Genomic DNA, 12,828 nt, shown 5'->3' on the forward strand with positions numbered 1-12,828 from the left:
CAACATTCCTGCAACTGGGTGCTAAAAGTCCCTGGAAGATAATGGTGTCAGATTCCCCAGACGTGTGTGTCTCAGGGAGGGACCCAAAATCAATCCTCAAAAATGGCTGATCATTTCCTTTAAGCGAATGTCTCAAGTCCTTTTAAGTCAAGAAAACATACTTTTTTTTAAAAAAAGAAGGGATCCTCTGAAGTCACAGTCCTACTGATAAGGATCCCCCAAATAATTCTAACTAAATAACAGATTACCTCAAGAGAGTGTGTGTGTGTGTGTGTGTGTGTGTGTGTGCGCGCGCGTGAGAGAGAGAGAGAGAGAGAGATTATGGGAATGTGTCTGGGTAGAAATGTAGGTGTATGTGTACAGGTGTATGGAGTTTGTGCATACAGGAGTATGTGAGTAAATGAGGTACATCTTTTATCACAATGATTTAGCTGGAAGTCCCTGGCACTGAAATTAAATGTCAGTCCAGCCAAGTGTGGTTGGTCATGCGTGTAATCTCAGCCACTCAGTCAGCTGAGGCAGGAGAATTCCAAGTTCAAGGCCAGCCTCAGCAATTTAGCAAGACCCTATCTCAAAAAAATGGCTGGGGATATAGCTGTGTTATAATGACCCTGGGTTCAACCTCCAGTACCAAAAATAAATGTCAGCCCCACTCAGCTAACCTTCTGGAAGATCTTCAATAAGTACCTGATCCATTTCAGCCAAATCTGGTAATGTATCTGGAAGTCCACCCACAAATGAAGTCCACCAACTGGTCTCATCTACACCCCCAGCCTGCTCAGTTGAGCACAAACTCTTCAATTAAGTCTTGTCAATCCCCATCCCAAACTTAAATATTGAATTATGACCTCCACATCCCCAGCCCCCAGGTACTTGCTTAGATACTACTTTAAAATAAAGATGACTTCAAACAGTTCCCACCCACCTACACAGTAAAAGCCTCTCTGAGAGACACAGCTGTCATGTATTATCCCATCACCCTACCTTACTACATACACACATACACACACATGCAAACCAATATCTGATCCCTTGACATCAACCCAAGGTAAGCAGACTTACCCTCCCCCTTTGCTACCATGAATTTTATTCCTGGCTACCAACCCCACCAGGCCCTGTATTTATCATCACCCAGCTCTGGTCCCATTCATCTCCACTTCTTACCTTGTCCTTGATAGTCAAAAACTATAATTCTGAGAGAAGTACAGGGGACTGATATTGGCCAAATTATATCATTATATTGTGTGCATGTACAAAAATATAACAACAAATCTCATCATTATATACAACTATAATGAACCAATAAAAAATGTGGAAGGAAAAAAAGCTATAATTCTGACTAGACTTACAGCCAAGACCAGAAAAAATGGATAGCAAGATTGTGTTTCTTGGCACACATAATAGGATTAGTAATAATACTTGTATAGCTTCAGACTTCGCCGTTTATTGACAATTTCCTCATTTTCCCACAGCCTTGAACTTTCCATTCTTCTACTCTCAGTACATGATCTACAGTCACTACACTAGAGTGGAAGGCAGCTCAAATGACACAAATCATATATACTTTACCTACATTTGAATATAAGATCAATTAATATTTAAAAAGATCATCTGAGATTGGCAATGAGTTCATTGACCCCACCTGATCCTACATTGGATACATCAGAAAGTGGTGAGCCAACTGCTCAAAAGACTTCAAGGAATAACAACAAAACAAGGACAGAAGGTGGAATTCAAGTCCTGTTTTAGCAACAAGTATTCAGTTTCACCTGTAAGGAGCTGGCAGAAAACTGACTGGCCCTAGACACCACAGCCTAATGAAGCGTGGCCAGGTTCATGGCGCTGGTCTAGAATTCTACATTCTACATACCAGTACCCACCCACCCACAGCAACTCTTACACCAGAAAAGCTTTTCAGAGATGGGATAGAGAGAGAAGATGGGAGGAGAGGGGAGGGGGAATAGTAGAGGATAGGAAAGGTAGCAGAATACAACAGTCACTAGTATGGCAATATGTAAAAACGTGGATGTGTAACCAATGTGATTCGCAATCTGTATACGGGATAAAAATGGGAGTTCATAACCCACTTGAATCAAATATAAGAAATATGATATGTCAAGAGCTTTGTAATGTTTTGAACAACCAATAATAAAAAAATTTAAAAAAAAAAAGAAAAGCTTTTCAGGGCTTGCCTTTGATCAGCCGCTCAGGTCTTGTCCCTGGTAAGGTCCACATTGCCTGTGCCAAGTGTCCAAAGATGGTGGCATCGAGAGTGGAAAGCTTGGGCCCCATGATGTACTTCTTATCACCTGCAGCAGATAAAACAGAGAAATCACTCACTGTCACAATAGCATTCAGCACACTCTCATTATATGTTTATCTAACTGCACCAAAAAGCTTTGCAGAGTCAAAATGCATGCATGCCCTTTTTCTTCAAAATATTGAGAACAAATGTAAAGTGAATTAAGAAATTCTGGGATACATCAAACCCACAGCAAGGTAAGGCAGGGAACAAATCCAATCCAGATAAACAGATGAGGGAGGGTGTTTATGGGGAAAAACTGACTTCCAGTCTCAAACTGGAGGTCTCAAACTGTCTCTCTTTATCACTACAGTTTGAGACTGGAGAATACCCAGAAGTTTGATTAAACCAACTGAGAAGTAACCCAATGCAGCACTCAACCTCAGGGCATATATAATTAAAATAACAAATTTCCTCAAGGAAAACAAGAAGCCCAGGCTACTGAAGAAGCTTGAAGGCAAGGTTTCCCGTGACACCTCTAAGGTCTTGGCAAATTTCAACACTGAGTACCAGCTTCCTTGGGAAACATTAAGCAAAAAGAAGCTATGCAGTCAGAAGCTCAGCCCTGACATCAGGCTCCTAAACTAGAAAGTTTCACACTGCTGTTCCTGTCTCTCCATTTCCACCACTACTGACTTCGTTCAGGCCTTGTCGTGCAGATGATCACATCCAACCAATTAAAAGAGTCGCACATCGTCTCCTGAGCCGCTGTCAGGGCCTGTGGCATCTAGTGGCACAGGAAGAGATGGATCCACAGACATCACATCCTGGCACCACTATTATTCACAAAGCCTCTGTTTTCTTACCCACCAAACAGGGATGATATTAAGAGTACCTAATTCCTTAGCACTACTGTGAATATGAAATGACATACACATGTAACAATCTTAGCATGGAATGTGGATAACTCAAGCAACATGAGCTCTCCTGATGAGAGCCCTTCCCTTCCTCCAGGACATTCCACATCCCACCTGAACTAAGACACTCTTTTCATCATGTCAGTCCCTCTCACGAACACCTTCCATCGTTTATGAAATAAAATCCAGACTCAACTTAAAAGACGAGGGCCATTGTATTTACTTCTAACACATGTTCCAGCTTTGTGCCCTACTCCTCTCCCTGACTCTAGCAAACCTGAACTATAAAATGGAAGATTCACCAGTTGTAAGAGGAATAACTGAAGTGTCTTGAGCAGAGCACACAAGAAACCCTGCCTCTTCCTCTTGGGCCCCATAAGTGACATTTTTTCCACACTGCACACTGTACCCTGGTTGGGTTTTATTTGTGGATTTTAACATTCCAGCTAAATGGTAAGCTCTTTGAAAGTAAGAGTCATTTCTTATTTCTACTTAACAAACTTTTGTGCCATATTTTCTACATGTTTAGCACAATTCTATGTGCTGTACCCTACAACTGTCCACCCATTTCATCACATTTGAGTGGAAAGCTGAGGATGTCACAGATCTTATATCAGTGTGTAGCTAAGACAGGAGTTCAATCAAGCCATCTGTTAGAGCTCGTAATTGTGTCCCATTGTTAACCAACTTCTCTATCATTTGAGTGTTGCCCCAGGATCTAAACCTATTACCCAAATACTGGGAAAACACTATCTGGGAAAAATTAATGACAAACAAAAAATCTCTAGGTATCACTTGTTCTCAAGATTGCCAGATATTTCTTGATGATTCATCTTGCTGACTCCAAACACCTCAACCACTCCTCCGCTGGCATTAAGTGATTACAGGTAGGCAGAGCTCTCAGAACATCCTGCTAGGATTGGAGAGGTACATCAATCAGATGACCAAATGGCCCTCCTTACCAGACTGTGCCAGGGCTCTACCCATTCATGACCCAAACAAGACAGTCTATGAAGTGGAAGCCAAAAGGGCTTTAGGGCTATTGTGATAAGAGCTATACATAGCTTCAAAGAGAAGAAAATGAGTGTTTTTTTTTGTTTTTTGTTTTTTGTTTTATAAAAGAGCAATGGTGGATTCATGAACAAAAAAATAAATAAGAGGGGCTGGGGATGTGGCTCAAGCCGTAGCGCGCTCGCCTAACATGCGTGCGGCCAGGGTTCGATCCTCAGCACCACATACAAACAAAGATGTTGTGTCCGCCGAGAACTTAAAAAAATAAATAAATAAATAATAAAAATTCTCTCTCTCTCTCTCTCTCTCTCTCTCTCTCTCTCTCTCCTCTCTCACTCTCTCTTTAAAAAAAATAATAAAATAAATAAATAAGAAGGAAGAAAGAAAATGTTGATTTCCTTCAAAAAGTACTCTAAGGGAAATGCCAGAGTTTAAATAGTGAAGTCTGATGTCAAAATCAAAGATTTGGGGGACAAAATGAAGATAGACAGATGATAGATAAAATACTTGAAAAATCTGATAATAGAGTACATAGGATCTTGATAAAAAGAAAAAAATCATAAAAATATACTGTTATTTGACTCCATATATCAAATAATGCATACAGTGTTTAGTCATGATTTGCCATTTGGTCTCAGAATGTTAAAAGTGGAAGGACATTGAGTTAGTAACAGAACCAGACTCAGAATGCTGGCACCCAGGCCTCCAGACTTCTGGCTCAACATCTTTGTCTCCACAATGTCACAAACATCATCATCTCAGAAATAAAGACTCCAAGGAATAGCAGTGTGTGTTTGGGGGGGGGGACTTTTAAAGTTTGCAAAAGGATGCTTTGGTTAAGAAGGAACATAAAATAGAAAAAGGAAAAAATAACTGAAACCTGATTTTGTTTTTCAAAGGTGCTTATAAAAAGAATGGATGGAATCTAGTATGTGAGGTAAATGCAGAATGGTAGATACAAAATTATATGTATATAAACACATGGTTATAAATTTTTAAAATATATAAATATCTCCTGTCATTGTCCTCAGAGTATCCAATAACAGGAAGCTTTTTAAAACGTTTATTTTGAAATAATTTTGGATGTATAAAAAATTTGCAAAAATAGCATAGCTCCTGTAATGTCCTTCACCCAACTTCCATAAATATTAATATCTTAGAGAACCACAGTACATTTATCAAAACTAAAAGAAATTAACCATTAGGATAACACTGCCAACTGTATTATAGACTTTATTCAAATTTAATTCATTTTTTTAACGAATACCCTTTTTGTTCCAGGATCCCACATTTCATTTGTCACCCTACCTCCTCAGTCTCCTCCAGTTTGTGAAAGTTCCTCCATGCTCCTTGACTTTTCACAAATTTGACATTTTTAAAGAACACTGGACTGTTATTTTGTAAAACATCTATGAACTTGGGCTTCTCTAAGGTTTTCTTATGACTAGCTGAGGTCATGAATTCTTACCAAGAAGACCACATAATTAACAATGTATCTCTTTTGATGGTTAATTTTATGTGCCATCTTGACTAGGCCATGGGGTATCCTGATATTTATTCAAACAATATTCTGGGTGTATCTATGATGGTATTTCAAGATGAGATTAGCCTTTGAATTCATAGAATGACTAAAGCAAATTTCCCTTCCTGATATGGGTGGGCCTCATCCAATCCATTGAAGGCTTTCACATTGAAAGCCTCCCCCCAACCAACCCCGTAAGAGAGAACTCCTTCTGCCTGACTGCCTTCAAACTGGGACGTTGGCTTTTTCCTATCCCTGACTCAAGTAGAAGCATCAGCTCTTCCTGGGTCTCAAGCCTGCCAGCCTTCAGACTGGACCATACCATCAGTTTTGGTCCTTGGATCTTTTCATCACATGAGAACTCTACCATAGAATGCCAACTCATCCTGCACATCTTGGGATCCATAACTCTGTGAGCCAATCCCTTATATTTAGTTTCTTTATACCCAATTGGTTCTGTTTCTCTGGAGAATCTTATGTAATACCTTCTGAGGGCATCATTGTATCAAAGGGCACATAACTGTAATCTTAATATGTGGTATTAACCTTGATCACATGGTAAAGATGGTATCTGACAGGTTTCTTCCTAATAAAGTTACTATTTTTCCATTTGCAGTTAATAATCTTCAGAGAGATACTTTGAGATTGTACAAATATCCTGTTTCTCTTGACTGTGACCAGTTTTAGCATCCATTGGTAGATGTCATCTGAAACAATTATTTTTATGGTGTTTGTTTTATTGTGGTTTTCTCTTCCTCTCATTTCTTCTACACATATTGATTAGGATTCTACTGTCTCTATACCCCCACTTGCTAATGTATTCAATTATTTATTTAAGTATGCACTCATGAATATTTGTTTATTCTATGGGATGCAGTCCAGTACTATCAATATTTATTTCATTGCTCAAACTGTTCCAGCTTTGGGCTGTGGAGCTTGGCAGAAAGCATTTTTAAAAGGTAAACTAAATTAGATTTAACTCTGTTTAGAGACGAAGAGGCCAAGCTGAAGGTCTCATTTCTGCAACACTTCTGAGGTACAGAAAGTGGTCCCAGATCCGATGACTAGAGGGGTTTAGAAAACACAAAACTCTAAGGGCAGATCTGAAGGGCACTAAAGGAGCAGGCATGGGTGATGAGACACCTCGAGCTTCAATACTGGCAGGTGAACCACCTGACTGCTCCTGTAGGGATACCTGAGCACCTGTAACTCTCCCTGTCAGCCCCTAGGTTGAGAGTGTGGACTCTGAGCCATTGGGGAGGGCAAATAAAGGTTGAAAACATGAATTCAGTCCCCAACAGTGAGGGACCCAGGGCATCACAGTCCCTGAAATGTGCTCCAACAGAGGCCAGCGCTCCCAAGCACCAGGAACACCTCCCTAAAGGCACAGAGCCCAGCTGCCTGTGAGGGTGACCCCCATATTCTGTCAACTGCAGTGGCAGTGGGACTTCCCATGCCCAGGGTGAGTTGAAAGACCCCCATGGTTGGGTCTCCCATTGGTCATCAGGGAGCACAGACCATGAAGAAATACAAGAATAGAGACCACCATGCTAGAGAGGGAGACCCACGTGGATTTGAAGGAAGATCACGGCAGGAATGGCAAAGCTGGTTCTTCTGAGGGGTAAGAAAATGTCACTACACCCAGGCATTTCAAGAATCTGATGTAACCTATCCTGGATGTTTAGGCAGTTCCTCTCTGTGAGGAAGGCCATATTGTACATGCAGGAACCATGGGGGCACCCATGGATGACCAAAGTCTGAACATGGAGTACTGAATCATGAATAGCAAGAATATTGAGGGCATTTGCTGTTTACATCCCAGACGTGAGCTCATGATGATTGAACTTAATCACAGATTATTGGTCATAAAATTTTAGCAACCTCCATTAATCCAAGGTTACTTATTCTGACCTCCAAGCCTGACCTCTGGCTCTTCTCACATTGTCTTCTACCTCTCCTATCATGAGCATCAACAGAGGGTTGACCCGAAGATACCAGGACATGACAAAGACAAGGGTATATGGAAGACATCTGAGCATGTGGGCTAGGTCCCTCGACCCCATTACTGCCCTTTTCCCCATTAGCACAAACTAGTATGATAGCTGGGAGATGAAGTGGGGAAAGTAAATATGGAGGGCAATTGACAGGGAGAATGAAATCAATCTTGAGTCTGAAAAGAATGGCCACAATCTAATCACGAGGAATCAAGCCAAATGGAAGAGCAAGGGAGCTACAGAGTTGAAGTAAGCAGAGCCTGGTAAGCAGCAGAACCAAGGGAACATGAGGGGACAAGCATAGAGCCATATAGGTCTTAAAGTCCCACTGGCAAGTGGGGCCCCACACAGCACAGCTGAGGAAGTGCTCACAATCCAAGGTTGCTTGCCTGATGCTAGATTCTGAGCCTCCTCCTTAGAGAGGATGCATGACAGCTGACAATGTGGGACTCTGTCCAGACTCAAGCCAAACAGGTGAGGTCTGCCTCCTATGAATGAGCATTCATTCAGTCAAACATGAAGGTGACCAGCCCATCACCAGCACTCACCCTATCTCCCTCCCTAAATAACATCCACTTATCTAAGCTTGAGCCGGTCTTAAGGGAAGGGTTAGTCTTACCATGAGACAACATAGATCTCTCTAGAATTTCCCAGTTTCTTCCTCTGAAATCACACAAAGAATTTATGGCCACATTAATTCTACCACAGCACCCATTCATGATCTACAGTAACATCTAAGTAACAATTTATCACTTGTTTTCACATATATCACCATGAGATAGCAAGTAGAAAGTTTATTCAGAGCATTGGTAAGAGCTACAGAAATGAACCTCTGTACAGCATCTCCTTCTGCCCTTACTAATTCTCTTTCCCGTTTCCACTGATCACTCTCAGCTCCAATTCTGCAATTTAGTAAAATTCCCAAATGCTGTAAGTTGCAGAAGATAAAATACTGGCTATGCTAGAAAATATAGGTTTAAAGAAGAAATTAAATAGAATAGTCAGCCAGGCACAATGGCACAAACCTATAATCCTAGTGACTCAGGAAGCTGAGGAAGGAGGATCACAAGTTCAAAATCAGCCTCAGCAACTTAACAAGGCCCTAAGCAAATTAGTGAGACCCTATCTCAAAAACAAAAAGAGCTGGGAATGTAGCTCAGTGGCAAAGCACCCTTGGGTTCAATCCCCAAACAAACAAACTAAAAATTTAAATAAAGAGAATAGTCAAAAGATCTTCAAAAACTCATTTTTCTACCGGACTAAGAAATAAAAGCAACTGTATGTTTCATCTACATAGAATTCCCTATACTCGAACACTGATTAAGATTTTAAGTAGATAATTCCAGGAAGTCTACATAGATGCCATTAGTATTTCTAACTGTCCCTCTCTCAACTTTGATTAACTGGGAATTGAAGGGAAATTGAGAAATGAAGATTTTGAGTACTTTCCCCAAGGAAAGCACAGAAGGAGGTCAGTAATCTTAGAAGTCAAATGTCAAAGAGTATACTCCTTAAGCTTTTTCTGTTTAAAGAATCTCCCACAGCACAAAGCTACAGAAAAAAATAATCTACTTCCTATTTTCTCTGATGCTCCTGATCAGACCTCTCTTTGTCAGAAATTGTACATATGTCAGGCCACTTCCTTTAAGGAGCCCTTGTTCACATTCCCAGCATACTCCAAAATCACTACATAAATGGTTCCCTCAACTATGGGGGCTACTACTTCATTCCTGGGGTTATTAGTGATTCTTATGGGTAAATCTCAGAATTAAAATAATCAACCTTGACAACATTCTGACATCTATTAGTTGCACCAATTGGCTCATGATCTGGTAAAAGATAAAAGTACATAGAGGATACACTAGAAGAAGCCCTTCTTCAGATGTCATACTAGAAAGCAACTGAATATTCCTATAATTTCCTATATGATTATCTGAAAGAACACACAAGAACTTCTTTCAGCTTGTATGAACTATTCCAACACCTTCCCATTGACCACCAATATCAATCATCCCATTTCTTCCTCGAAATCTCGTCTTTGCTGATGTCCCAGCTCTTAAAGTTCCCTAGGCATGAGACCAGGAAGCACATAAGTTCCCATACTATAAGGAATGGATTGTGATTTCTCTTCTGTACTTCAGTCCTCCTATCAGTGAGTCTGAGCACCTGCTGAACTCTACATTCAAAGGATCCATAGGCATCTTTTGTCACTTTTGGAAACTTGGAGGAAGGATTTGTACCATGCAGAAAAATGTGACACTTGGGAAATCTAGGTTACAGAGTATTCCTCAGGAGGAGACAAATGCATCCTCAGGCTTAATAATTATATCTTAACAACACTGAATAGCAGGTCCTGGAAGTCTTATAGAACAATAGCTAACATCTTGAAGGAAAGTGTCAGTGTTACCAGCTCATCAATGATCAGCCTTTTTGTTTCTCTTTCCTCAAAGTTACTTGTAATACTGTTGCTTCTGAGTCTGACTACAAATTTTGCTAAAAGGGTGAGATCTGAGGGCTATAAAATGTATATGATTTAAGACTCCCTCTCTGAGCTGCTGGGGTTGTAGCTCAGTGGTAGAGTGTTTGTCTAGCATGTGTAAGGCACTGGGTTCAATCCTCAGCACCACATAAAAATAAATAAAAGTATTGTGTCCACCTACAACTAAAAATATTCTTTAAATTTATTAATTTTTTATTCATATATGACAGCGGAATGCATTACAATTCTTATTACACATACAGAGCACAATTTTTCATATCTCTGGTTGTATACAAAGTACATTCACACCAATTCATGTCTTTATACATGTACTTTGGATAATAATGTCCATCACATTCTACCATCATTTCTAACCCCCTGCCCCCTCCATTCCCCTCCCATCCCTCTACCCTATCTAGAGTTCATTTATTCCTCCCACGCTCCCCTTCCTTACCCCACTATGAATCAGCCTCCTTATATCAGAGAAACCATTCGACATTTGGTTTTTTAGGATTGGCTAACTTCATTTACTTCTCCAACGCCATCCTTTTACCTGCAAATGCCATGATTTCATTCTCTTTTAATGTTGAGTAATATTCCATTATGTATATATGCCACATTTTTTAATCCATTCATCTACTGAAGGGCATCTAGGTTGGTTCCACAGTTTAGGTATTGTGAACTGTGCTGCTATAAACATTGTTGTGGCTGTGTCCCTGCAGTATGCTGTTTTTAAGTCCTTTGGGTATAGAGGGAGAAGAGAATTAGCTGGGTCAATGGCAGTTCCATTCCCAATTTTCCAAGAAATCTCTACATTACTTTCCATATTGGCTGTACCAATTTGCAGCCCCACATCCTCATCAATACTTATTATTGTTTGCATTCATAATAGCTGCCATTCTGACTGGAATGAGATGATATCTTAGAGTAGTTTTGATTTGCATTTCTCTAATTGCTAGTGATGATGAACATTTTTTCATGTATTTGTCGATAGGTTGTATATCATCTACTGAGAAGTGTCTTTTCAGGTCTTTGGCCCATATATTGATTGGGTTAGTTGTTTTTCTAGTGTTTAACTTTTCGAGTTCTTTATATACCATAGAGATTAGTGCTCTATCTGATATGTGAGAGGTAAAAATTTGCTCCCAAGATGCAGACTGTCTGTTCACCTCACAGACTGTTTCTTTTGCTGAGAAGTAACTTTTATAGTTTGAGTCCATCCCATTTATTGATTTTAATTCTTGTGCCAAAGGAGTCTTATTAAGAAAGTTGGGGCCTAATCCCACTTTTTCTTCTATTAGGCACAGGGTCTCTGGTTTTATTCCTAGGTCCTTGATCAATTTTGAGTTGAGTTTTTGTGCATGGTGAAAGACAGGGGTTTAGTTTCATTTTGCTGCATATGGATTTCCAGTTTTCCCAGCACCATTTGTTGAAGAGGCTATCTTTTCTCCAGTGCATGTTTTTGGCACCTTTGTCTAATATAAGATAATTGTAATTTTGTGGATGAGTCTCTGTGTCCTCTATTCTATACCATTGGTCTACCAGTCTGTTTTGGTGCCAATAGCATGCTGTTTTTGTTACTATTGCTCTGAAGTATAGTTTAAGGTCTGGTATAGTGATGCTACCTGCTTCACTCTTCCTGCTAAGGATTGCTTTAGCTATTCTGGGTCTCTTATTTTTCTAGATGAATTTCATAATTGTTTTTTTTTAAAAGAGTCCCTCCCTAGTTTCAGTTTCTCAAATGCACTTCTGAAGTAAAGGAAAATAAAGCACTCAACTTTAACTGCATTCCAGGACTGGCTTTGCCCTGCATTTAATTTCCATCTTGGCTGTCCTGTATTAGGCAATCAAAGGAACCAGTTCTTCTAACTTTATTCAAAGGTCATCTCTTTATAAAGACTATCTGGCAGTCCCCAAATTTTGATTAATAAAATTACACATCACACAGGACTCATTGTTATGGGGAAATTTAAATTCAAAGCCTTCTATAAGGATCTAACCCTTTTTAAAAAGCTGATTAGTAACAGTTTATAGAGGAAGGTTTTATGTTTGGCCATCAGGGTCAGAGGAGATCAACTTTGCAAGCAGACTCCACATTCCTAAAGAACTTTTCTTCAGGGCTGGGGATGTGGCTCAAGTGGTAGCGCACTCGCCAGCATGCGTGCGGCCCGGGTTCGATCCTCAGCACCACATACAAACAAAGATGTTGTGTCCGCCGATAACTAAAAAATAAATATTAAAAAAAAATTCTCTCTCTCTCACTCTCTCTTAAAAAAAAAAAAAAAAAAAAAAAAAAAAAAACTTTTCTTCATTGTATGCATCGCAGTTGTCACCTTAGTTGGAATCCAGCATCCTCAACAACTTTTAGACATCTGAGCAATCACCAAACTGGCAAAGATCTTTAACCACCAGGACTATTTAGGGCCTTCCAGAGCCTTACTCAAATTAACTCCTCCTTAGGCACAGATCATATTGCTATCAACCTTATCTTCTTTTTTTTTTTTTTTTCCAAGAGATTGATTCCAGGGGTACTTTAACAGTAAGCTACATCCCTGGTCCTTTTTAAATTTTTTATCTGGGGACAGGGTCTTACTAAATTGCTGAGGCTGGCCAAGAACTGGAAATTCTCCTGCCTCACCCTCCCAAGTTTTGGGGATTAGAGG

At 40.0% G+C, this 12,828-nt stretch overlaps 1 protein-coding gene and 1 long non-coding RNA gene across 3 annotated transcripts in view; one reads left to right on the top strand and one right to left on the bottom strand.

The window, feature by feature from the left end:
• Window positions 1-12,828, top strand: part of LOC308648711 — a 627,872-nt gene that overhangs the window by 502,605 nt on the left and 112,439 nt on the right. The gene's annotated exons all lie outside the window — the stretch shown is intronic.
• Window positions 1-12,828, bottom strand: part of FAXC (failed axon connections homolog, metaxin like GST domain containing) — a 65,275-nt gene that overhangs the window by 9,312 nt on the left and 43,135 nt on the right. For both annotated transcript variants that reach the window (XM_081294476.1, XM_081294477.1), the window contains one exon: window positions 2,193-2,309. In XM_081294476.1, the coding sequence (XP_081150602.1) occupies window positions 2,193-2,309 (117 nt within the window). The remainder of the gene's footprint in view (window positions 1-2,192; window positions 2,310-12,828) is intronic.

Source organism: Spermophilus citellus (assembly GCF_964194105.1).
Source record: "Spermophilus citellus genome assembly, chromosome: 5".
Lineage (NCBI taxonomy): Eukaryota > Metazoa > Chordata > Mammalia > Rodentia > Sciuridae > Spermophilus > Spermophilus citellus.